This window comes from Macaca mulatta, chromosome 10 (assembly GCF_049350105.2).
Source record: "Macaca mulatta isolate MMU2019108-1 chromosome 10, T2T-MMU8v2.0, whole genome shotgun sequence".
In the NCBI taxonomy this organism is placed as follows: Eukaryota; Metazoa; Chordata; class Mammalia; order Primates; family Cercopithecidae; genus Macaca; species Macaca mulatta.
In genome coordinates, this window is record NC_133415.1 from 33,675,196 (window position 1) to 33,699,818 (window position 24,623).

General features: G+C 53.1%; 4 protein-coding genes across 4 annotated transcripts; 2 read left to right on the forward strand and 2 right to left on the reverse strand.

Moving 5' to 3' along the window:
• Positions 1-244: 244 nt before the first annotated feature.
• Positions 245-2,478, reverse strand: FAM246C (family with sequence similarity 246 member C). Its single transcript, XM_015149694.3, has 4 exons — positions 2,404-2,478; positions 2,171-2,240; positions 1,207-1,976; positions 245-846 (listed from the first exon to the last, which is right to left on the reverse strand). Exons 1-3 carry the CDS (start codon positions 2,476-2,478, stop codon positions 1,237-1,239), a joined length of 885 nt encoding a protein of 294 aa, XP_015005180.3. The 3' UTR covers positions 245-846; positions 1,207-1,236.
• Positions 2,479-4,268: 1,790 nt separating this feature from the next.
• On the forward strand, positions 4,269-14,067 carry LOC100424673 (uncharacterized). Its single transcript, XM_077949051.1, is given in 10 exon segments — positions 4,269-4,464; positions 4,710-4,841; positions 5,840-5,998; positions 6,932-7,013; positions 7,782-7,917; positions 11,815-12,195; positions 12,413-12,742; positions 12,744-12,991; positions 13,295-13,656; positions 13,659-14,067. Coding segments are annotated over 10 exon segments (2,292 nt in total). The 3' UTR covers positions 13,925-14,067.
• A 4,559-nt stretch (positions 14,068-18,626) lies between these two features.
• On the forward strand, positions 18,627-19,403 carry LOC695732 (cytochrome c oxidase assembly factor 3 homolog, mitochondrial). Its single transcript, XM_001082471.5, has one exon. The coding sequence runs from the start codon at positions 18,650-18,652 to the stop codon at positions 18,968-18,970; it is 321 nt and encodes a 106-aa protein (XP_001082471.3). The 5' UTR covers positions 18,627-18,649; the 3' UTR covers positions 18,971-19,403.
• Positions 19,404-20,257: 854 nt separating this feature from the next.
• Positions 20,258-23,141, reverse strand: LOC695613 (dnaJ homolog subfamily C member 14-like). The gene is given in 5 exon segments (XM_015149693.3): positions 20,258-20,547; positions 20,550-21,190; positions 21,502-21,756; positions 22,109-22,151; positions 22,154-23,141. Coding segments are annotated over 5 exon segments (2,124 nt in total). The 5' UTR covers positions 23,049-23,141.
• Between the last annotated feature and the right edge of the window lie 1,482 nt (positions 23,142-24,623).

A 24,623-nucleotide genomic window follows, 5' to 3' on the forward strand; every position in this document is an offset into this window, starting at 1 on the left:
CGGGGGGGTGTGTGTGACCTGGCGCGGTCCCCTACTGCAAGAGGAGCATTTCCTGCCCTAATCCCACTGAGGCCTCAGTGTGCCTGTCTGTTCTGTGGGAGCCCTCTGAGTGACCCTCTCCTACCTCACCAGAACCCGGGATTCTTCAGGTTCCTCTCAGAGGGGGAAGGGCCCCCACCCTTATCCTACACATTGTGTCTGACTCCCCTGGTCAGACGGAAGGAGAAAATCTAGCAGTCAGAAATTCCACGGTTAGGCCAAGATTACATTATTTTATTTAAAAAATAAGCTGGGTGACCAACCCAGGGACACTGTGCTCGGCTAAATGATGACTCCAGCTACATTTCCCAAGGCCAAGAGATGAGAAGCTGCTGGCTCCAGGCTCCGCTGCAGGCTGCCCTGGCTGAGTGGGTGCTGGGCACCACAGAGGGCTGCCTGGTGTTCCGAAGCCATGGCCCAGTGCTTCCCTGGGAGTTCTGCTGTGGAGTCTGCATGGAGGGTGAGTCTGGAGAGATGTTCGTGTCCAGGTGGCTGCCTGTGGTCTGGCTAAGGGGTGAGTATTCTTGGTGTCACCGCCCAAAGTAAAGCTGGGTCCACGGGACACGGACTGGGTGAGGCTCTGTGTCCAGGTGATGCTGTCCAGTGAGAAGGGTCGCAGTCAGAGTGAGGGTGATCGGAGGCCGCTGTCCAGTTGGTGCCGTGTGGAATGTGATTACATACTGGTTGACACCGTCCTGAGGGACATCACCAGCTGCGTGTCTCAGCTGTCCTGTGTCCCTGGGATCTGTGCCCTTGTATGTGGGTGACACTATTCCAGTGCGTGGAGACCCTGCCTCCTCATGAGACCTTGAAAGAAACAGAACCTGCAGTCACCCCCAAGGAAGGGGAGTCTCAGCTGTTCCCTGACCCAGCCCTGACCCAGACCCAAGGCCCAAAGGCCCCACTCTAAGGTCCAAAGGGGCTCCACCCTGTTCTCTAACCGGACTCAGTCTCTGGCAAGGACCCAGGCTGCCATCCGCACTCCCCAGATGCACGTGGCCCACCCTCCGCCCGTCCCGCGCCCACCCCCTCCCTCCAGTACCAGAGCCCTAGCCGGCGGCACCCGGGCACCCTTCTGGCTCAGAGCCACGCTCCACGAGGGGGACCGATCTGTTCACTTGCCCCGTCCTGGGGGTACCAGAGTAGCCAGCGCGACGCCTTCCGCACCTCGCCTAGGCCGCCCTTGTGCGGCCGTCCTCAGTCCCTGCCACCTTGCGGGACCCCAGGAGGCACCGGCATCTTCTTGTGGTTCTTCCCGGCCGGGGTTCGGTGCGCTCCACCGTCTGCTGGGCCGTCCGGGGCGTCGTCTGCGGTCCTGGAGGCGGCGACCAGGGCGCTCATGGCGCCGAGCGTCCGCAGCAGGGTCGGGTTGCGGGGCGCGGCACGGAGGACCGCGCGGGGCTCGCGGCTGGCAGAGGGGGACGACGGCGGCGGCGGCGGCAGCAGCGCGCGCAGGGCGTCCAGCTCCGCTCGAAGCTCGGCGCGCAGCGCCTCAATCCCGGCGCCCAGCTCCGCGCGCACAGCCGCCAAGCCCTCCTGCAGCCGCCGCTCGCTCACCTCCAGGACCCCCGCCGGGTAGGTGGCCCCGCCACGCGGCTCCCCGCACACCGAGCACACTGAGTCGCGGCTGTGCGCCCCGGTCCTCTCGCCCACGCCCGCCGTCCCGGCCCCCGCACGCTCCACCAGCTTCAGCAGCCGCGGCACCTCGGACCGCGAAGCTGCCTGGGCCCGGAGCTGGCCGCGCAGGCGAGCCAGCCGGCCCGGGGCTCGGGCGTCTTCCCGGCCGGGCCCATTGGATTGTGGCCCCGGGTCCCGCCGGCGGCCGGCGCCGCGCCGCAGCACCTCGCTGGCTCCGTACGCACTTTGCGCCTGGGCCCCAGGCTCCGCCAGCCGCACTGCTGCCTCCACAGCCGCCAGCGCCCGGGATGGCCGGAAGCCTCAGGCTGCAGCCTAGCGACCGCTGGGGCCCAGGCGACGCACCGTGGAGGGGGCCCTCGGGATGGCTGTGGGAACGACCAAAGCCCTGGGGGATCCGGCCTGGGGCGCGGTGAACCCCGGCAGGGCAGGGTCCTGGGCAGCCGGGTTCCCAGGGGACCCTGCCGGAACGACGGCATTGTGGGCAGGTTCTCACCAAGGGCATAGCCCAGTTTCTGGGCAGAGGTGACATGGAGCATCGCCAGCCGAAGCCCAGGCACCACCCGCTACACACAAATCAGGAACTGAGCTCACATTTTCCGCTGGAAGCTATGGAGACAGTTCTCCATCATAGTCAAGGGAAGACCAGGAGTGGTCATGGACCCCATAGCCCTTTTCAGTGGCTCAGGGCGACCTCCTTCCATGTAGTCCAGGCCATTATCTCCTCACCCTGTCCGCTAGTCCACACAGCTGGAAGAATCCATCCAGGTGGCATCTCCAGCACCAAGCTGCTGGCCCTTCCATGCGAGCTCTTCAGGGTCTCCCTTACTCTCCAAGGCGGCCTGCCTAGGGCCTCTGGAAATCCCTGGCCATCTCAAGCTGGGTTTTTTGTTTCGTTTTGTTTTTATAAACAGGATTTTGCTGTGTTGCCCAGGCTGGGGTGCAGTGGTGCAATCAATCATAGCTCACTGCAGCCTCCACCTCCTGGGCCCAAGTGATGCTCCCACCTCAGTCTCCTGAGTAGATGGGACTATAAGTGTGCACCAGCATGTCCGGCTAATTTAAAATTATTATTATTATTATTATTATATTTTGTAGAGATAGGGTCTTACTGTGTTTCCCAGGTTGGTCTTGAACTCCTGGCCTCAAGTGATCCTCCTGTCTTGGCCTCCCAAAGTGCTGGGATTACAGGCGTGAGCCACCATGTCCAAGCCTGTCTGTGCCTTTAACCTCCTCTAATCCAACAGTCTTCTTCATCCTTCTGGGTGAAGTTCCTCTTTGCATAGTTCCTCTCCCCCCCACCACCCCCCTCCCCACCATTTTCCTGGTGGCTCTCACTTTTCCCACTTGGGTAGGGAAAAGTTCCTTGACCACCCCATCCCACACCGGGGACCTCGAGCCCCTTCTCCACAGCACCCTTCACAGTTCTATTTAAATGACTCTTCTCCTTCCTCCCACAGTGGGGTCTCTGAGCCCAGGGCTGCGTCATCTCTCCTGGGCTGAGTGTGGCACTAAGCATGCTGAGTGCTAGCCTGCACAGAGGCCAGACCTGGGTGGGTCCCAGGACACAGCTGTCAGTGGCTGTCTTGCCATGGAATGAGTGGATGAATTAGTGGGGCTGGGATCCTCTCCCCTTTTACAGTAGGAGGCTGGGGGAGAGGAGCTGGCCAGCCTGTTCACCTCTGCAGCCTGGCATCTGAGGCCCTCATGGCATCTCTGCTGGCCTGCCTTCCCCTGCAGCCCTTCCACCCTTTGCGGGACCCTCACTACTGCACCCCATTCCTTCTCACCCCAGTGCCTTTGCATAAGCAGTGCTGCCTGTGGCCACCACAGGGCCCTAGGTATGGGCAGAGGGTAGTATCTCCCACACAGCATGTTGTTCTCCCTGTACCCCCAGGGGCTAGTGAGCACTCTGGGTGCCCTGGACCCTGGGGCCTCCCTCAGCAAATTGTGGAGGCTGGCCTGGCACGAATCCAGGCTGATCTGGGAAGGGACATAGCAAGACAGTCCCTGGAGAATGTGTCCCCAGGTCCACCGGGGTCTGGCCCCTGCAGGTCAGTGCATGTGTGCGTGTATGGGTGGGGGGATTGAGGGGATCGCTAATGCTGTCCTTAAGCAGCTGCTGAGGAGAAGCTAGGTCCCTCTAGCCATGTTCATTCACGCAGTCACTCCCTGCAGCCCGTCTCTCTGGAAGGTACAGGAGGAGGTGAGAATTGGGTATTCTGTCAACCCCTCAGACTCCCCCATTCCTGCTGAGTCACCTGTGCCCTGGGACCTCCAGCAGCTGGCTCTACTGATCCCTAGAGCCTCATTAGCCATTCTCTCCCTCCCCCGCGTCATTAAAACACTGCCAGCAAAAGAGCCCTGGGTTCTTTCCCCAGCCCTGCTGGAGACCCAGGGGCTCTGCCCTCTCTGAGCCAAGTCTTCACCTGTGAAATGAAGAGATCTCTGAGGTCCCCAGGAGGGATGACGGGGAGGCCTGGATGGTGGAGAAGGTGCAGGAGAGAGTCCAGATTTGCTGAAAGAGCTGTTAGTTTTGTGACCTCCGCCTGGAGGTTTATGGACGGGCTGAAAAGAGAAGCTGAGCCTTTGCAATGAGTCCAGATCAGGGTTTGTTCCTGCAGAGGCTCCAGATGTGGGGGCAGGGGCTCCAGATGTGGGGGCTGGCACTTGTGACAGGGGGTCCCAAAGCCATAGGCATAGAGAAGATAGGTTGGCAGGAGCAAAGGCAGAATGGGAGCGGGGTCCTGGGGACCCTGTTGGGCCCTGAGGAGGACTGCGGAGGTGTCGGTGAGGGGTGGACATGCAGGCGTGTCAGCAAGACCCTGAGTCCCTGAGCTCAAGTGCAGCGGTGGCCGTGAAGCAGGTTGTGGGGACCCTGGCTTGAGCTTCATTGGTAGCAGGGCTGGGGTGGAAACCGGGGACTGGCGGAGAGGAGATGGAGTGGGGGCTGGCCAAAGCAGTGTGTCCCTCAGGGAGCGTGGCAGAGCGGCAGAGCGGGACGTGCACACAAGTCTGCTCTCCACTTCCTCTAGGAAGTTCCTCAAATTCAGCCAGCCACAGCTGCCCCGGCACCGAGGAGCTGACTGCGGCTCCAGTGCAGGGCCTGCTCCTTCCGCTCCTGTTCCCTTCAGTGTGCCCTGGGCCAGGGGCCAGGAATGGTGGGGGTGAGGAGGCTGGCTGTGCCTGTGGGAAGCCACCAGCTCCGGGGGCTGTCCCTGGGCCCAGGCTGTAGCTCTGTGCATTCAGGCATGCAAGCTGGGTGGGTGACTAGCCACCTTGCCCCTTAGTAATGCATTCACAGTGGAGGGGGCGGTCAGAGGAAACCCCAAGGCTCCTCTGCTTAGCTGGGCCAGGGGTCTCGATGGGGCAGTCTCTCCGTGTGACTCAATTGTCATCACCTCTGTGCTCTATGGCTATTAAATAAAACTTCGCGGCCGGGCACGGTGGCTCAAGCCTGTAATCCCAGCACTCTGGGAGGCTGAGACGGGCGGATCACGAGGGTCAGGAGATCGAGACCATCCTGGCTAACACGGTGAAACCCCATCTCTACTAAAAAAAATACAAAAAACTAGCCGGGCGAGGTGGCGGGCGCCTGTAGTCCCAGCTACTCGGGAGGCTGAGGCAGGAGAATGGCGTGAACCCAGGAGGCAGAGCTTGCAGTGAGCTGAGATCCGGCCACTGCACTCCAGCCTGGGCGACAGAGCCAGACTCCGTCTCAAAAAAAAAAAAAAAAAAAAAAAAACAAACTTGGCAGCCACCTTGGCTGGAGGTTTTATGTCCCAGAGCCCAAGGGCAGTTGGGAGCCAGGGGAGCGCTCAGACGGCAGGGCCAGGCGAGCTCTGTGTGTGGGAGGGAGCTATGGGGGCCTCTGAGGGCTGCTGCAGGGACCCAGCAGGGCTGGGGTGGAGGCAGAGGGTGTGACTGTGGCTTCACCGTCATCAGAGTGGAGGTAGAGATGCGGGCAGAGTCCTTGAAGCTGGCTCAGGGGTCTGTGTGGGGACAGGGCACACCCAGCAGGGGCCTGAGGGTAAGCTAGGGAGGCAGCAGGGTCTTGGAGCTGTCTCCCAAAGGTGGTGGGGAGCCCCAGGAAGGGCAGGGAACAGGAGCAGCCAGCAGGTACAGCTGATCTGCCCTGAGGTCCTGGACACACTGGTCGGGACAGGAAGGCTCATCTTGGAGCTGGTCCTGGAGGGGCCATGTGGGTCACGGCCCCTGGCCCTCTGCTCAGACCACAGAGCACAGGACACCTGTCCGTCCTTTGCTGTGACTGTGCTGCTTGCTCTGGTAGCAGCTGCTGCTGGGCCTTTGGAGGAGGAGGGAGGTTGGCCTGGCTGGGGCCCAGCCCCTGCGTCCGGGCTCTTAGAAGGGAAGGTGATGGTCCTTTTAGGCCCCAGGAGTGCAGGCTGCGTAGTGGGGCCTCAGTACACGTAAACTGGCAGGTCTGGCTTGGGCTTTGCTCAGGACACTGGCTACTGGGTTCTGGGTTCAGAGGCCTCATGAAAACACCTAGCCTCAGTTTCCTCATCTGTCAGGACCAGCGGCTGGCTGGGAGGTGTGTGTGACCATTGGTATCAGCCGGCTTAGTCTACTCCAGGAGACCTTGCCTCCCAGACCCCTGAGCTGACCTCTTCTTTGAGAGCTCAGAGAGGAGAATGACTTGCTCCAGGTCTTACTGCAGGGTCTGGGGCTTCCTGTGGGGACTCAGGCACACCTTGTCCCTGAATACCCGTGCCCTGCCCACTGGACCCTGGAACTGTGCCCCGGCCTCCTGTGGCACTGGCTAGCCAGATCTCTGGGAACCGCCCCAGGGCAGGTGGCTCAGCAGGAGGCCAACTCATTAGCCAGCCATGGCCTTGCCTGATGTGGGTAATGAGCTTATGACCTGGTAATGACCTTGTTTGTCTGTTCCTGGCATCAGCAGCCTCAGCTCTTCTTGCAAAGAATGTCTGGACTGGGGTGGGTCTGACCAGTCTGTGCCGCAGGCCCCAGCATCCCAGTCTGCCCTGCATGGGGTGTTGGGCCTGCCAGTATCTACCTGTGTGTGCCCTGAGGGCCCAGACTCAGCCCCCAGTGGGAAAACTCAGAGCTCCTGACAGAGCCCTCCCAATTGCACAACCTGGGCAGGTAATCCCTGACCCACTCTGGGCCTCACTCTCACCACAGCTGATGACAAAGATTCTCTGCTTGGTCAAACTTTATTTAGGCTCCTGAGCCTTCTCCTGGGCACATCTGAGCACTTCCTTATAAACTCCAGTTTTAGCAAGAATCCTGCAAAGTCAGTTTAGCGAGAAGCCCTCATCCTTGACATCTGATCGGATTCCCCCTCTGTCCCGAAGGTACGGTCTGACCATCCTGGCCGGCCTTCAGCAAGAATCCTGTTAGGGGAATTTAGCCAGAATCCCTGCCGGCTGACGTTTCCTCCTAGTCACTGTCCATGCACCGCCCCCACCCTGCTCCTGGACTGTCAGATCCCACTTGCCCTTGCGGTCTTTGAGGCTGAGCCTTTGAGACGAGCAGAATCTCATCTCCGTGGTCCCTTATACCTAGTGAGATAGTCCTGAATAGTCTTCCCTACAGAGCTTTAGCAAGTGTCTTCTTTTTTTTTTTTTTTTGAGATGGAGTCTCACTCTGTCGCCCAGGCTAGAGTGCAGTGGCACCATCTTGGCTCACTGCAGTCTCCGACTCCCTGGTTCAAGCAATCCTCCTGCCTCAGCCTCCCAAGCAGCTGGGATTATAGGCACCCACCACCACGCCCAGCTAGTGTCATTTTTCATTGAATTTTTTTTTTTTAACAATGGGGACAAAAGAGGGTCTGCAAGCAGGGCTGCTGCTGGGCACCGTGGGAGGGCTGCCTGGCGGGACAGGCCCCCACATGCAGGGGCCCTTGGGGGCTCCCCTTCCCCTGCCAGCTGGGCTGGGGTCTCTGTGTCTGGATTGTCCTCCCCACCACTTGGGGATGGACCTCCACTGTTATCCTAGGGAAGGGGCCGGGGAGGGGAGTCTGCATGCTGAGTGGGCCTGCCCGAGGCCTCTGCTATCCCAATGCAGCCCTCAGTATTTAGACCTGCCCCCAGTGACCTGCTCCCTCTTGCCCATCATTCCAGGAACTTCCTGCTCCATGCCCGCGCACATCCTGTCCTGAGGCCAGCTTCCCCTGCTCAGCCGCAGGATGCAGCCATCCACCCTCCCAGGAGGCCCTTCCCTGCCCCTGTGGCTTCCTGCTGGCACTCACTGCACTGGGTAGTTCCTCCTGGTGTGTGGGGCCCCAGTCTCTGTCTCCTGTTGGATTTGATTTCTACCAGAGCAGGGACCTCCCTGAGTCTTCACGGCCCAGAAAAGTGCCCAGCATGCTCCTGCACACCATAAATACCTGTCCACGATCACTGAGTGAAGACATCTCATTAAAGATGACATTAAAGAACAGGGCATAGGGCTTGGCATTCAGTAGGCACGCAGTACATGATGGCTTTGTTATTTCCAGTCTGGGGTTGTGTTCGTGCCTCACTTTCCCACCTGGCCTGACAGGAGGGTCTCAGCTGCTGGGCTGGCTGTGTCTCTGTGCCCCTTGCCTGGAAATGCCTGAGGAGGGGCAGGGTCCTCATCCCAGCTCCATCCCAGGGGTTCCCAACCCTCTGACCTTGAGGAGCTTTGGGAGGCAAAGGCTGCAGCCACCCTGCAGCACTGCAATCACAGGCTGGGGCAGGACGATGGGGACAGAGGGTGTGCACATGGGGCGGGGGGAGGGAGAGGGTGTGCACATGAGGTGGGAGGGAGGAGAGGGTGTGAGCATGAGGTGGGAGGGAGGAGAGGGTGTGTACATGTGGTGGGAGGGAGGAGAGGGTGTGAGCATGAGGTGGGGGGATGGAGAGCGTGTGCACATGAGGTGGGGAGGGAGAGGGTGTACACATGAGGTGGGAGGGAGGGAGGGTGTGAGCATGAGGTGGGGGAGGGAAAGGGTGTACACATGGGGTGGGGGAGGGAGAGGGTGTGCACATGGGGTGAGGGAGAGGGTGTACACATGGGGTGGGGGAGGGAGAGGGTGTGCACATGGGGGGAGGGAGAGGGTGTGCACATGGGGTGGGGGGCGCCAGGCTGCGGCCCCACCTGGGCCCTTACCACTCCCGCCCACCCCATGGAACCCCCTCTGAGCCCTTATGCCTCAGCAAGTGGGGGTGAGGGGCTTAAGTGTAGGTCTCTACCCAAGCTTTGCACCAAGTCATGTCAGTCACTGGTATACATCCTTGGAACTGACACCCTCATCAAGGTCTTTCCTCTACATCTTCCTGTCTCAAAATGAGTACGCCTGATGGTGGTTAATTATTCTCTTATGTTATATGTTTACTGGGAGTGTGTGATAACACATGAAATAGTATGTAACATCTATGTCAGCCAAAAGCATGAGGACTGCCTGTCTACCCAACCAGTATTTATCCCCGAATCAGCGCAGTGCTTCACTCCCTTCTCTCCAGATGGGCCTGATTTGTATGTTTCTCTTGCTTTTTATAGATGTTTTCCTAGGTATATGGTATCTTGGAACAGTATGGTTTGTTGTCTGTAAGTGTTATAAATAAAAATGGTAGGCTGTATTTTTAAAAAATTCTTCTAGATCAATATGCTTAAGTAAAAAATGGTATTCTGTGTACGGGCTGGGCTCAGTGGCTCACGCCTGTAATGCCAACAATTTGGGAGGCTGAAGTAGGCCGATTACTTGCGGCCAGGAGTTGGAGACCAGCCTGGCCAACATGGTGAAACCCTGTGTCTACTAAAAATACAAAAATTAGCCAGGTGTGGTGGTGCACACCTGTAATCCCAGCTACACAGGAAGCAGGGGCAGGAGAATCACTTGAACCTAGGAGACGGAGCTTGCAGTGAGCTGAGATCGAACCACTGCACTCCAGCCTGGGCGACAGAGCAAGACTCTGTCTCAAAAGAAAAAAAGATATTCTGTGTATGGCTTGTCAAGTTACACACACACACACACACACACACACACACACCCCTTGCTGAATTTTTTATTTAATTTGCATTAAATCTGTAGAACAATTTGGGGAGAATCGACAACTTTATAATATTGAATCTTCCAATTCAATATATATATTCAATATATATATTCAATATATAAGTAGATTATATATTATCTCTCTTATTTAGAATTTTTAAAATGTCTTTCAATCAAGTTTTATAATTTTTTTTTTTTTTGAGACGGAGTCTGGCTCTATTGCCCAGGCTGGGGTGCAGTGGCCAGATCTCAGCTCACTGCAAGCTCCGCCTCCCGGGTTCACGCCATTCTCTGCCTCAGCCTCCCGAGTAGCTGGGACTACAGGCGCCCGCCACCTCGCCCGGCTAGTTTTTTTGTATTTTTTAGTAGAGACGGGGTTTCACCGTGTTAGCCAGGATGGTCTCAATCTCCTGACCCTCGTGATCCGCCCGTCTCGGCCTCCCAAAGTGCGGGGATTACAGGCTTGAGCCACCGCGCCCGGTCAAGTTTTATAATTTTTCAATACAGGTCTTGCATAGTTTTTGTTAGATTCTTCAGTTACCTTTGTTCCTCTTGTTATTGCAAATGGTAAATGTAATGGTCTGGGACTGGCCATTTAATCCCAACATTACTTGTAAGCTCCATCCAGTCTGTTGTGCAGCTGTAGTTGATTCAGTCTGACCACTGTATAAGAAGATTCCAACTAATGTATTCATTCTCCTGTTAATGGACATTTGAATCAGTCTGGATTTTTTGTTGTTGTTGTATTACGGTGTTTCTATGGACATTTTTGCACCTGCCTCTTGGGGCTCCTATGCAAGAGTCCCTCAAAAGAACTGGCCGGGTGCGGTGGCTCACGCCTGTAATCCCAGCACTTTGGGAGGCCGAGATGGGCGGATCACAAGGTCAAGAGATCGAGACCATCCTGGCTAACACGGTGAAACCCCGTCTCTACTAAAAATACAAAAATTTTGTATTTTTGTATTTTTTGTAGTCCCAGCTACACAGGAGGCTGAGACAGGAGAATGGCATGAACCCGGGAGGCGGAGCTTGCAGTGAGTGGAGATTGCGCCACTGCACTGCAGCCTGGGCAACAAGAGCAAAACTCTGTCTCAAAAAAAAAAAAAAAAAAAGGAAATACCCAAAGTGTGTTTTTCTCGCTAAGAACCAGTAATTGCTTTTCCTGATTTCTGTGTTGTTTTTGAGACTCTATTTTATTTAGTTCTCCTCTGATCTTTATTATTTTTTTCATGGGCTGATTTTGGTTTTGCTTTGTTCTTGCTTTTCTAGATCTTTAAGGTGCATCATCAGTTTATTAATGTGTCATCTTTCTACTTTTTGGATGTAGGCATTTACTGCTACACACTTCCCTCACAGCACTGATTTTGCTGAATCCAAAAGCTTTTGGTATATGGTGTTTCCATTTTCATTTGTTTGAAAACATTTTCGGATTTTCAGTTTAATTTTTTCATTGAACCAGTGGTCATTCAGGAGGGTGGGGTTTAATTTTCATATATGTGTATAGGTTCTGTAGTTTGCCTTGATATCCATTTCTAGTTTTATTCCTCTGTTGTCTGATAATCGGAATGCTATGATTGTGATTTCTTAAAATTTGTAGGGACAGCTTTTGTGGACTAACAAAGGATCTGTTTTGAAGAATGTTTCATGTGCTGATGAAAAAAAGTATATTAATTTATCTAAAAATAGCACACCGATCCTCAAATAACATATATTTTGCAAAATTACAATAGTCTTCAAAACAAACAAAAAAAAACAAAAAGAGACCGAGTGGCTTCGTGTGACATTTTTGCAAAAGAGAGGACACTTGAGTCCTCCCGTCTCCTTCTGCATTCCGACTATCTCATAATCTTGTTAGGTTGAAATACACAAAGAATACCCGGCCTCCCTCAAATAGGTCTGTGTAAAAGAAGGAGTTTGGTTTTGGTTTCTCTTGGTCAATTGCACAGAGATGAAAGCACTGGGTCCTGTGGAAAGTATGTCCCTCCCAGCCTGCCCTGGCCATCACTCCAGCTGCCACTCCAGCAGGATCTGGGTGTCCCAGGCACTTCTGTTCTGAGCAACTCTCCACTCCAGATTCCTAGGAGAAGGGCAGGAGGACACTCAGATGTGAATCCCAAAGCTGTCACCTCCTGTGCCAGCTGCTGGGCCGGGAATCCAGCTTCCCTGCAGTGACCTATTTGCTGGGCCAGAACCAGGCCTTGGACAGAGTCCGGATAGCTCTTGGGGCTCCAGGCCAGGGAGAGAAGGGGACACTACAATGCATGGACCATACAGTCCTCCAGCCCAGCAGCCTCAAGCCTCAGCAGGAGAGCAGGAATCTTCAGCCATCCACAGGAGGATCTGCAGCCATTGTGCACGCCTGTTCTTCCCACGCGCCTCTCCCTCCAGTACCTATTGTGTGCACCACCCGCCCCCACCAAGGTGTTGACAGCAGGTGCCTTGTGTGCATCCCTGGCCGCGCCAGTCCCTTAAGGTCTCCCTTCCTACGAAGATCTGTGACTCGCACCGTCTTTGCACGCGTACCCACTCGCTCAGGTTGGAAAGATGCATTGCTCGTCAACAGGGGAAACTGCTCATGTAGCCTTTGGCTGAGTTGGCAGCTAAGGCAGATGCTCAGAGCCCAGCTCTCGAGAGTTGAAGCATCCCACGGTTCCCCACTGCTCCCAGGAGTGGTTACCTGGGCACTCTCTGCCTGTCACCCCTCTCCTGTCCTGGGGGCTGAGGACCTGCCAGTAGGGCTCAGTTGCCTGGAGCCCGCTCACCCCATCCCCCAGTTCACTTTGCGTGTGGGATCTCCCTGTTGCCACTGCCCCTGGACGGAGTGAAAGGCCATCCTACAAGTACCCAGACACTTGGCATCAGTGGTGTGTCAAAACAACTCCAAGGGTTTTCCGTGATCCTGCAAGCCCTGTGTTCCTTGCTGGCCATCCTGCCTTCAATTTGAATGCACAGGTACCACAGCAATTCCAGGGCGTCCTGCAGCTCAGCCAGTGCACTGAGCACAAGGACTCTCTGTGGGGCCCAGGAGCAGGGAGTCACCCCTTTGGGGCCCACAACACCCGGCTGTGCTCCAGACTCATGTCCAGAGAAGATCATGTTGAAGGCCCTTAAGGAGAAGGGGGCAGGGATGCCTGAGCAGGACAAGGACCCCAGGGTCCAAGAGAGTCATGATCAGAGAAGGGTTCCCGAGAGCACCGGGGATGCACGGTCTACATTTAGGTCCCTGCGGGACGATGGAGGCCTCTCTCCCTTCGTGCCCAGGCCTGGACCTCTGCAGAGAGACCTCCATGCCCAGATGTCAGAAGTCTGGGATAGGCCGGGCGCGGTGGCTCAAGCCTGTAATCCCAGCACTTTGGGAGGCCGAGACGGGTGGATCACGAGGTCAGGAGATCGAGACCATCCTGGCTAACTCGGTGAAACCCCGTCTCTACTAAAAAATACAAAAAACTAGCCGGGCGAGGTGGCGGGCGCCTGTAGTCCCAGTTACTCGGGAGGCTGAGGCAGGAGAATGGCGTGAACCCGGGAGGCGGAGCTTGCAGTGAGCTGAGATCCGGCCACTGCACTCCAGCCTGGGCAACAGAGCAAGACTCCGTCTCAAAAAAAAAAAAAAAAAAGAAGTCTGGGATATACCCAGAGATCTCAATCCTCCTGGATGAGCTCATGCCCCAAACGAAATGCCATCTTGAGCTCCTACAGCTCCCCAGAAGGCTTCCCGTCACTAAAGAGGAGGAGAGGGCCAGCCTCATCCCACTGTTGGCTGCCCCTCAAGTCCTCAAAGACGGTGAGTGAGGACCGGCCTCAGGCTGTCTCTTGGGGTCTCGCCCAGTGTGAAAAGGTAGCAGATGCAGCACCAGGGCAGACACTTGCCCCCAGGAATGGCTCCCTGACATCCCAGGCCTCTAGGCCCCGTAGACACAAGTTTCCCCTGCTGCCGCTCAGGCAAGGGGAGCCTCTGATGCTGCCACCTACCTTACAGCTGGGGTCCGGGTCACTGTTGAAGACCTGGACCTCGAGAAGGAGGTGGCACTCCGGTGCAACAGTGCACTGTGGGATGAGGCTAAGGCCCTCTGGGACTGCAGACCCTCACGGCCTTCCCACACTTTGTCCTCACTTGCAACAGGGACTTCTCGTCTGCCTGTTGTACATAAAGCACCCAGCCTGGATGTACAGCAGGAGAGACACAAGTCCCAAGACTTTGTGGCTGTCTTTCTGGGCTCTCTTATCTGTGCCATTGATCTATGTGTCTAGTTTTATGCTAGGACCGTGCTGTTTTGGTTAGCACGCACTTGTCAAAAATTTTGTCATTCTAATTTGCAGTGAAATGGGATGCCTTTAGTTTTGTTGTTTTTGGTGAGGATGACTTTGGTTCTTTGAGCTCTTTTTTGGTTTCATATGAGTTTTATGATTTTCCAGTTCTGTGAGTGATGATGTTGGTATTTTGGTAGAGGTTGTATTGAATCTCTAGACTGCTTTGGGCAGTGTGGTCATTTTAGTGCTATGAATTCCTTCTGTGGGCATGAAATGATTGTCCATTTCTTTCTCTCCTCTTAAACATTTTCATCAGTGTTTTCTAGTTTTCCTTGTAGAAATCTTTCACCTCCTTGGTAAAACTTTTTCTGCGGCGTATCGTTTTCATTTTGTTGCTGTTGTACATGGGATTGCCTTCTTAATTTCTTTCCCAACTGGACCATTATTGGTGTATAAAATGCTGCTGATTTTTGTATGTTGATTTTGTATCCTGCAAATGAGTGTATTAATTTATTTATCAAGTCTAGAGTTTTCTGGTGGAGACTTTACGTGTTTCTAAATCCAAGATCACATCTTCATCAGACAAGGATAATTTGATGTCCTCTTTTCCAATGTGGGTGGCTTTTATTTTTCTCTCCTGCGTGATTGTGTGATTTCAAATAAAAGTGGTGAGAACGGGCATCCTCCTCTTGTTACTGTTTACACAGGAAATGCTTTTAACTTTTCCCCATCCTGTAGTAGGTTAGCTATGGCTTTGTCATATACAGCTTTTATTATTTCTAGGTTTTTGTTTTGTTTTGTTTTGTTTTTTTTATAGACGGATTCTGGCTCGTGTCACCCAGGCTGTAGTGCAATGGTGCAACCTTGGCTCACAGCAACCTCCACCTCCCAGGTTCAAGCGATTCTCCTGCCTCAGCCTCCCGAGTAGCTGGGAGGCGCTTGCCACCCCGCCCGGCTAATTTTTGTACTTTTGGTAGAGATGGGGTTTCACCATGTTGGTCACGCTGGTCTCGAACTCCTGACCTCAGGTGATCCACCCACCCCAGCCTCCCAAAGTGCTGGGATTACACGCGTGAGCCACTGGGCCTGGCCATTTTCAGGTATGTTTCTTCTATGCCTAGTTTGTTCCTTTTTTCAAGACATGGTGTCACGCTGTTTTTCATGCTGGAGTGCAGTGACACCATCATAGCTGTAGCTTTGAACTCATGGGCTTAAGCCACTTCAGCCTTTCGAGTAGCTGGGACTACAGGTACATGTCACCAGAGCTGGCTAATTTTTATTTTAATTTTTTTGTAGAGATCTATGTTCCTCAGGTTGGTCTTGAACTGCTGACCTCAAGTGATTCTCCCAGCTCAGCCTCCCAAAAGCACTGGGTGGACAAGCATGAGCCACCGCCTGACCCAGAGTCACATTTTAACATCACATCCTCACCGCTGGGCTCAAGTTTTGGCAGTGACTCAAAACCCTAAGGGAGAGTTTCTGGTCAGGCCCCGCCCAGTCTGTGCATAGGAGGGGAATGGAGAAATGGCCTGTGGATGATTCTTTTGGAGAACTGGCCAGACAAGCGCTAAGGTGCTGTTTCCTGGAAGACAGGGTCATGTGATGTCCAGTCCAGCTGCCAGGTCCAGGGCCCTCGGCACCATCTAGTTTGGGAGCTCGCCCAGAAGCAACCTCGGTTGCCCAAAGCAGCTGGTCTCCCTTCCGATCTGGTCCCATTTGAGAGATGCAACTGGGCTGTCTTCCAGGAAACCATTTCTGTGCATGCCTGTCTTTGTCCCCACACTGGCTGGCCTCTCTGTACCGTGAGAACTTGGGTTATACAAGGCTCTGCCAGTCAGCTGAGCATCACGAAGCAGCTCTCTTCTGTTCCAGTGAGGCCGACAGGCTCCAACACCCCTGCCCCGGGTCTGACCATTCTCCCCCTCACCCAGAAGTGACCCCCAACCCGATCCTGCTTCCTGTCTTCTGGCAGCTGCTCTGGGGAAGGGCATTTGGGCCTCAAGGGCTGAGCGTGTCATTTTCTGTTTTCTGTTTTTCTTTCCAGAGCTGTTTGGGACAGCCCATGTGTCAGTCCATGTACTGCTTCTTTGGAAGGCAACTGGGGCTAAAAGTTCTTGTGAGATTTGTGGATGAAATCTGCCTTCACTACATGGATAGAACCAGCACGCTTCCACTGCACAACTCTGCAACCTTACTACATTTATTTATTTTTATTTTTTATTTTATTTAATTTTTTTGAGATGGAGTCTCACTCTGTCGCCCAGGCTGAAGTGCAGTGGCTCAATCTCAGCTCACTGCACCCTCCACCTCCTGGTTCAAGCAATTCTCCTGTCTCAGCCTCCAGAGTAGCTGGGACTAGGCACATGCCACAATGCCCAGTTAATTTTTGTATATTTAGTAGAGACAGGGTTTCGTCATAGTAGTCAGGCTGGTCTCGAACTCCTGACTTTGGGTGATCCACCCGCCTCAGCCTCGCAAAGTGCTGGGATTACCGGCAAAGTTTATTTATTTAGAGACAGGGTCTTGCTCTGTCGCCCAGGCTGGAGTGCAGTGGTGCCATCTCAACTCACTGCAGCCTATGCCTCCGGGGTTCAGACGATTCTCATGCCTCAGCCTCTCGAGTAACTGGGACCAGAGCCGCACGCCACCACATAGGGCTAATTTTTTCTTTCTTTCTTTTTTTTTTTTTTTTTTTTTTTTTTTTTTTTTTTGTAGAGACAAGGTTTCACCATGTTGGCCAGGCTGGTCTTGAACTCCTGACCTCAGGTGATCTGCCTGCCTTGTCCTCTCAAAGTACTAGGCTTACAGCTCTGAACCACCGTGCCCAGCCTCTCAGTACATTTAAATGATGCGATAGCTCGTGCCTGTAATCCCAGCACTTTGGGAGGCCGAGGCAGGCAGATCACCTGAGGTCAGAAGTTCGACACCAGCCTAGCCAACGTGGTGTTTTGGTTGTTTTTTTTCCAAATGGGGGGACAGGGGACCTGAATCTGTCCCATAAGACTCCAATGCCATATACAATAAATAGAGACAATAAAGGGTGTTGGGCAAAAACATAATGGGGATATTGTGATATAAAAATCCAGATTCTCAGAAACTCTATAGGTCATTTGACCAGCTTCCACAAAAATTAAACTGCAAGAATCAGGTTAAACCTATAGATTTAAAAAAGATTTAAGAGACGCATCAGCCAATTATATATGGATTTATGTGAGTCCTGATCCAAACATAAAAATAGACAGTAAACAAAACAGAAATATTTATAAGATTGTTGGAAATTTAAATACTCATTGAATAAGGTATGATTTAAGGAATGATTATCAATTATTTTAAGGACTGATAATGGTATTATGATTATATTTTTAAAAGAATCTTTCTCGGCCGGGCACGGTGGCTCAAGCCTGTAATCCCAGCACTTTGGGAGGCCGAGGCGGGCGGATCACGAGGTCAGGAGATCGAGACCATCCTGGCTAACACGGTGAAACCCCGTCTCTACTAAAAATACAAAAAACTAGCCGGGCACGGTGGCGGGCGCCTGTAGTCCCAGCTACTCGGGAGGCTGAGGCAGGAGAATGGCGTAAACCTGGGAGGCGGAGCTTGCAGTGAGCTGAGATCCGGCCACTGCGCTCCAGCCTGGGTGACAGAGCAAGACTCCGTCTCAAAAAAAAAAAAAAAAAAAAAAAAGGAGAATCCTCTTTCCAAGATAATAAAATATTTATGGATGAAATGATATGATGTCTGGAATCTGCTTCAGAATAATAAGAGGGGAGGGTGGGTATCAGGGAGTTACAACTGGCTGTGAGTTGATAATGGTGATGAGTGTGATGAGCGTATTGGGCTGAAATATCAATCCATCTACTTTTGTATGTCGAAAATTTCCTGTAATGAGATGGAACACTGTAAACACCAATGCATCCTGCCTATTCCAACAAAAACGCAGTTGAAGTCTCAGACTGAGTGTCACCCATACCTGTGCTAATCTTGGATTTGTTCTCCACGGTGGTCACGGCAGGGGCAGATGCTGAAGATGCCACAGATGGGCAGGTGCTTTTCTTTCCTTTAACACCATTAGTCACTGTTACCCCTCTGGCCATTCCAGCTAAAAGGTCATCACTGCTCTTGGTCTAGAAGCAACAGAAAATAAAAGCAAATTTACTAGATGAAGCAAGATTAGATATTTTGAGACTCAACAATGCTCCTGACTATTTTTTTTTTTTTGAGACGGAGTCTCGCTGTGTTGTCCAGGCTGGAGTGCAGTGGCGTGATCTCAGCTCACTGCAAGCTCCATCTCCCAGATTCATGCCATTCTCCTGCCTCAGCCTCCCGAGTAGCTGGGATTACAGGCGCCCGCCACCACGCCTGGATAATTTTTTGTATTTTTAGTAGAGACAGGGTTTCACCGTGTTAGCCAGGATGGTCTCGATCTCCTGACCTCTAGATCTGCCTGCCTCGGCCTCCCAAAGTGCTGGGATTATAGGCATGAGCCACCACGCCCGGCCAGCTCTTGATTTTTTTTTTTTGCCAGTTATACATTTATAGAAAGATAATCCCCTGGCTTTAAATAGGTATATACATACAAATATGAACAAACTTAAAAAAAATACAAACCCTTGGATCACATGGGGGCTTCTGGGAACCCCCGTATCCTTCCCCCTCACCCAAGGGCAGTGGGCATGAATCTACTTTTTTAAAATGCTTGGGCAACGCGAAGAGAGGAGCGGCAACATGGCGGCTTCGGGAGCTGGTGACCCTCTGGATGCTAAGCGTGGAGAGGCCCCTTTCGCTCAGCGTGTCGACCCGACGCGGGAGAAGCTGACACCCGAGCAACTGTATTCCATGCGGCGGGCGCAGCTTGCCCAGTGGCAGAGGGTCCTACCGCAGCGGCAGACCCGGAACATCGTGACCGGCCTAGGCATCGGGGCCCTGGTGTTAGCTATTTATGGTTACACCTTCTACTCGATTTCCCAGGAGCGTTTCCTAGATGAGCTAGAAGACGAGGCCAAAGCTGCCCGAGCCCGAGCTCTGGCAAGGGCATCAGGATCCTAATCTGGATGGGTATTGATCATGTCCAACCTGCTGGAGCCCCTTCACATGGTGGATGATGCCCCATGACCCTGTAGAAATTGAATCCTGCTCACAACATTGTTGGCCTTCTTACTAACCTTGGGCCATGATTGATCCCAAGAAACCAGGGACTTAAGCATTTGGCTACTGTCAAAAGAACAGAACTTTGCCCACTGCACACTTGCTGTGTACAGTGACTGAGCCCTTTCTTGTAGTTTGTTTCCTTGAGAGATGTGCGTGCGACCGTGGCTTTTCCCAATGTTTCTGACTTTGTGGTTTACCCTGTTCACCTTCCAGGGATGCGATTATTATGAGGTTAGGCATGGCAGCTCTGTACAGTGTTTGAGCCTAAAGTGGTATAGATAGGGTCAAATTGAGATAATAAACTGAGTCATTCTCCTGGAAAAAAAAAAAAGATTAATTTTGGCCATCCTTGCAGAATAGAGCCTAAAATTGGGTGATTTACCCACAAAGTGAAAGTCGAGGGAAAATTCCGTTTCCATTCTCTGAACTCTGAACTCATACCGCATAGGTAACCTCCTATCATCAGGGCTGAATGCTTTCTTGTTCTGTCTTTTAAATGTTGTATCAGGGTAAAGGAGAGGGCTCCCTCCTGAGATGGGTCAAGAAAGAAGATAGACTTGTGGCTTTAAAAGGGTGGGAGAAAGTCTCATCTGCCCTCAAAAGCAAATGGCAAGACAAAGGCATAGAGACCCCAGGGAAATACCCAGTTCCCACACCTAAAGGGATATACTGTCCAGCCCAGGTCCAGGCCCTGGGTTCTTTACTCTAGCTACCCCCTATTTCTTCGGTGTTTTCAAAAGACAAGATTCAGGTCCGGCGCGGTGGCTCATGCCTGTAATCCAGCACTTTGGGAGGCCAGGACGGGTGGATCGCCTGAGCTCAGGAGTTCGAGACCAGCCTGGGCAACATGGTGAAACCCCGTCTCTACTAAAAATCCAAAAAAGAATTCGTTGAGCCAGGTGTGGTGGTGCGTGCCTGTAATCCCAGCTACTCAGGAGGCCGAGATGGGAGAATTGCTTGAACCCAGGAGACAGAGGTTGCAGTAAACCAAGATCACACCACTGCACCCCAGCTGGGCAACACAGCGAGACTCTGTCTAAAAAAAAAAAAAAAAAAAAAAAAAAAAAAAAAAAAAAAGATTCAGTTCCTAGGTGTTGGGGGAGGAGGGAGAAATCAAACTCCATCCTGCGCTGTACACAGTCCTTTCCACTCCCTGACATTGTTTTGAGGAAAGAGAAGGGGCCTTCAACGTTGGAAGGGCCTCCTCACTTTCGTCCGCCGCTTCGGTTTCGTTTCTCCCTTGGGTACTGTGCGGTTGGGCTTAGAGGCTGCAGTGGCTCCGGGGGCAGGCTGAGGAGCTGCAAAGAAGTTCCCACTGGGCGTCTGCGCTGGGTGTACTTGGAAGATCCGACTCAAGAAATCCTGAAGATCAGCAGAAGGGGCGTCCGGGGTGGCTCTCTGCCGCCCTCTGGTGCCTGGAATCCGAGAACCAAATGAGAGATGTGAGGGGACTCTGCGGGTCTGGGGAGATATGTAGGACGCTGGCCTCCAGCCCACTGTGTGTTGTCATACACCTTTCCATCCATCAGTGCTAAGTAGGTGATCTTGAGGCCCAACAAGCTTGACTCTGCCCAAAAGTCTCCTTCCTTAGCGGGACGCAGCCTATCACACGCAGCATAGTATCTGGCACTCTTAGGTTCCTGGTCCACCTCAAACCTCCTATGCTTTCCTTGGCATCGGCCACACATCAAAGTATTCACTGCCTCCTTGAGGTCATCTTGCAGCTTGGACAGAAATTCATTTACTGACCGGCTCAGCTCATTCTCTGCCATTCCTTTCATCTCATATTCCTTCCGCTTTTCAGCATTGCTGACAATGTCCCAAGCTGCGCGCAAAACCTTGAAGGCCTCCTCAGCCCCGGGGTGATGAGTTTTGTCGGGATGAACCATCACTGCCAGCTGTCTATAGGCCTTCTTCAGTTCAGCGTCTGATGCTGTGGCCTCAACGCCTAGTACATGGAAAGGGTTTAACTCATCCTCAGGAACCCCAGCCAAGGTCAAGAGTTGAGCCATTTCCTCTTCAGGCTGGCAGTAGCGCCCAGTAGCTACAGGTGCATTCCCCTGCCTATTAGTATTCTGCTTGACCCAAGGCAACTCCAGCCAACCCCACTGAATTATTCTTTTTTTTTTTTTTTTTTTTTTTTAAGACAGAATCTGGCTCTGTTGCCCAGGCTGGAGTGCAGTGGCGCAATCTCAGCTCACTGCAAGCTCCACCTCCCGGATTCATGCCATTCTCCTGCCTCGGCCTCTGGAGTAGTTGGGACTACAGGCGCCCACCACCACGCCCAGCTAATTTTTTGTATTTTTAGTAGAGATGGGGTTTCACCGTGTTAGCCAGGATGGTCTCGATCTCCTGACCTCATGATCCACCCGCCTTGGCCTCCCAAAGTGCTGGGATTACAGACGTGAGCCACCGCACCCGACCCCCACTGAATTATTCTTACCAGCCACTGCCATGACCTGCTATCTCTCAGCAGAGTCAAGCAACGCTGCGAGGCTGGAGAATCCAGCCAAGAGAAAAGCCAGGTGGCCTTATCCCTCCAGCCTAACCGGTCATCTAGTCCCTCCAGAAACCACCATCCCAACTGTAGAAAGCCCAAAAAGAGGGCCAGAGCCAGGGGCAGTAAAGCACCCAGCAGCTTAAGAAAACGGGTAAACAATCCTACTCCACAGTAAAACCCCTGGCTTAGAAACTGAAACGTGGCGGGGCGCGGTGGCTCAAGCCTGTAATCCCAGCACTTTGGGAGGCCGAGACGGGCGGATCACGAGGTCAGGAGATCGAGACCATCCTGGCTAACACGGTGAAACCCCGTCTCTACTAAAAAATACAAAAAACTAGCCGGGCGAGGTGGCGGGCGCCTGTAGTCCCAGCTACTCGGGAGGCTGAGGCAGGAGAATGGCGTAAACCCGGGAGGCGGAGCTTGCAGTGAGCTGAGATCTGGCCACTGCACTCCAGCCTGGGCGACAGAGGGAGACTCCGTCCAAAAAAAAAAAAAAGAAAAGAAAACAGGTAAACAATCCTACTCCACAATAAAACTCCTGGCTTAGAAACTGAAACATGACCTGGGCCCAGCCCCCAGCCGCCCTGTCCAGACTCCCATCCAAACTTGAAAAAGGTCCGAATCACTGCTTTTCAGCTGCCTGCATGCATAGATGGTGTGCCCACAAGTTTCTACATACTCTCCCACCAACACCAGCAGTTCAATGAGCCACGAAAAGCCTGCCTGTCCAAGTTGACATAGTTCCTCAGCTCCCCACAATCCCAGGCCTCTGCGCTTATCTGCCTGACTTCATTTCTGGCCCAGTCGATGTTGACCAGGGGACCTGGGATCCCTACGTCCACCCTCCCGAGTATCCGCCTTCGTTGGAAAGTGGTGCCGCTGTCTCCGGAATAGGGCTTTCTTTCCGCTGGACACACGTGAAAAATCACTGGGGAACTTAAGAGATTCTTCATCATCATATTCCTCTTCCAACTCTTCATCTTCCCCCAAGGCTGGAGAGGCATAGAGGTGGCAAGAGTTGCTAGAAGAGCCATTTCCTCCCTCAGAGTAAGGCCCTTCTGGAATTCCGGGTGTTCCCTGGCAGCTGCAAGCAGATGGAATGGAAAGAAAAGAAGGGTTCCCATCCTCCTGGTACCCAGCCTCGTTTTCTTTTAAGAGTTCCTGGTCCACTCCTGACTCTTCTTCTGAAGATGTCTCACTCTGGTCAGGGTCCTCTGCATCTCTGGGTGGTCCTGGACCCCTTGGGGGGCCATGGCTTGGGTCCAACCAATGAGCTGGGTTTGGGTGCTGTGTGTACTTAGGACCAGAGTGCTCTGTGAAGCAGCGGGTGCCATTAGGAGCAGTCCCTGCTGAGTCTGTAAGTCCTGAGAATGAAGGTGTTTCAGGGTCCACGGAGGGTCCTAAAGTCCTGAGGGAGGCACCACCACTGTGGTGGGCTCCACACAACTCTCTTTCTCCAGGGTGCTTCTGGGCCATGACCCCGGGGCTTCCTGAGGGTCTCAGGTAACAGGCGTCATGGTGTGTTCTGATGCCGAAGAAGGGCGGTAACTCCTCCCCCTCGAGCCACCAGGCCTGGGACCAGCCAGCTCTGGATTTTTTTTTTTTTTTTTTTTTTTGAGATGGAGTCTTGCTCTGTTGCCCAGGCTGGAGTGCAGTGGCACGATCTCGGCTCACTGAAACCTCTGCCTCCTGGGTTCACGCCATTCTCCTGCCTCAGCCTCCTGAGTAGCTGGGACTACAGGCGCTTGCCCCTATGCCCGGCTAATTTTTTGTATTTTTAGTAGAGACGGGGTTTCACCGTGTTAGCCAGGATGGTCTCGATCTCCTGACCTCGTGATCCGCCCGTCTCGGCCTCCCAAAGTGCTGGGATTACAGGCGTTGAGCCACCGCGCCTGGCCAGCTCTTGATTTTTATACTGAGTTCAAGAGCCCTATTACCAAACCTTTCTGACAGGGAGTAAGCAGCACACCATACTGTGCTACAGAAATAAAACTTTATAGGTTTGTAAACTATCACGTACTTCTTTTTATTTTTATTTTTAGATGGAGTCTGGCTGTCACCCAGCCTGGAGTGCAGTGGCGCAATCTCTGCTTACTGCAGTCTCCGCCTCCCCAGTTCATGCGATTCTTCTGCCTCAGCCTCCAAGTAGCTGGGATTACAGGCATGTGCCACCACGCCTAACTAATTTTTGTATTTTTAGTAGAGACAGGGTTTCACCATATTGGCCAGGTTGGTCTTGAACTCCTGACCTTGTGATCCCCCTGCCTCGGCCTCCTAAAGTGCTGGGATTATAGGCATGAGACGCTGCACCTGGTCAAATCACGTACTTCTTTTTAAAATAATAAAATCATACATGTAATCAAAGACTTTATGGAAGCTGCTATGTGTCCACACATGCCGGATTCAGATGATGGGGGCTAGCACATAAGCTATCTTGGGAAAATCCTATAATGCCACAGGAAGTGTCATCTTGCAATTTCTAGAAAGAAATATCATTGAGAGTCAAATAATCTTCATTGCTCTAAAGTGATTCCATGATGAGGCCAGTATCTAAAATAATTTATTCTGGGCCGGGTGCAGTGGTTCACGCCTGTAATCCCAGCACTTTGGGAGGCCGAGGCGGGTGGATCACGAGGTCAGGAGATTGAGACCATCCTGGCTAACACGGTGAAACCCCGTCTCTACTAAAAATACAAAAAATTAGCCGGGCGAGGTGACGGGCGCCTGTAGTCCCAGCTACTCGGGAGGCTGAGGCAGGAGAATGGCGTAAACCCGGGAGGTGGAGCTTGCAGTGAGCCGAGATCGTGCCACTGTACTCCAGCCTGGGCAACAGAGCGAGACTCTATTTTTAAAAAAAAAAAAAAAAAGGCCGGGCGCGGTGGCTCAAGCCTGTAATCCCAGCACTTTGGGAGGCCGAGACGGGTGGATCACGAGGTCAGGAGATCGAGACCATCCTGGCTAACACGGTGAAACCCCGTCTCTACTAAAAATACAAAAAAAAAAAAAACTAGCCGGGCGAGGTGGCGGGCGCCTGTAGTCCCAGCTACTCCG

Excerpts from the sequence above, each read along its gene's own strand:
- LOC695732 (XM_001082471.5), top strand. The coding sequence starts at position 18,650 with ATGGCGGCTTCGGGAGCTGGTGACCCTCTGGATGCTAAGCGTGGAGAG.
- FAM246C (XM_015149694.3), bottom strand. The coding sequence starts at position 2,478 with ATGGAAGGGCCAGCAGCTTGGTGCTGGAGATGCCACCTGGATGGATTC. Across the intron at positions 2,241-2,403 it reads TGTGTGGACTAGCGGACAGG|CGGGTGGTGCCTGGGCTTCG; the intron begins GTGAGGAGATAA and ends ATTTGTGTGTAG. Across the intron at positions 1,977-2,170 it reads GAAACTGGGCTATGCCCTTG|GCTTCCGGCCATCCCGGGCG; the intron begins GTGAGAACCTGC and ends CTGCAGCCTGAG.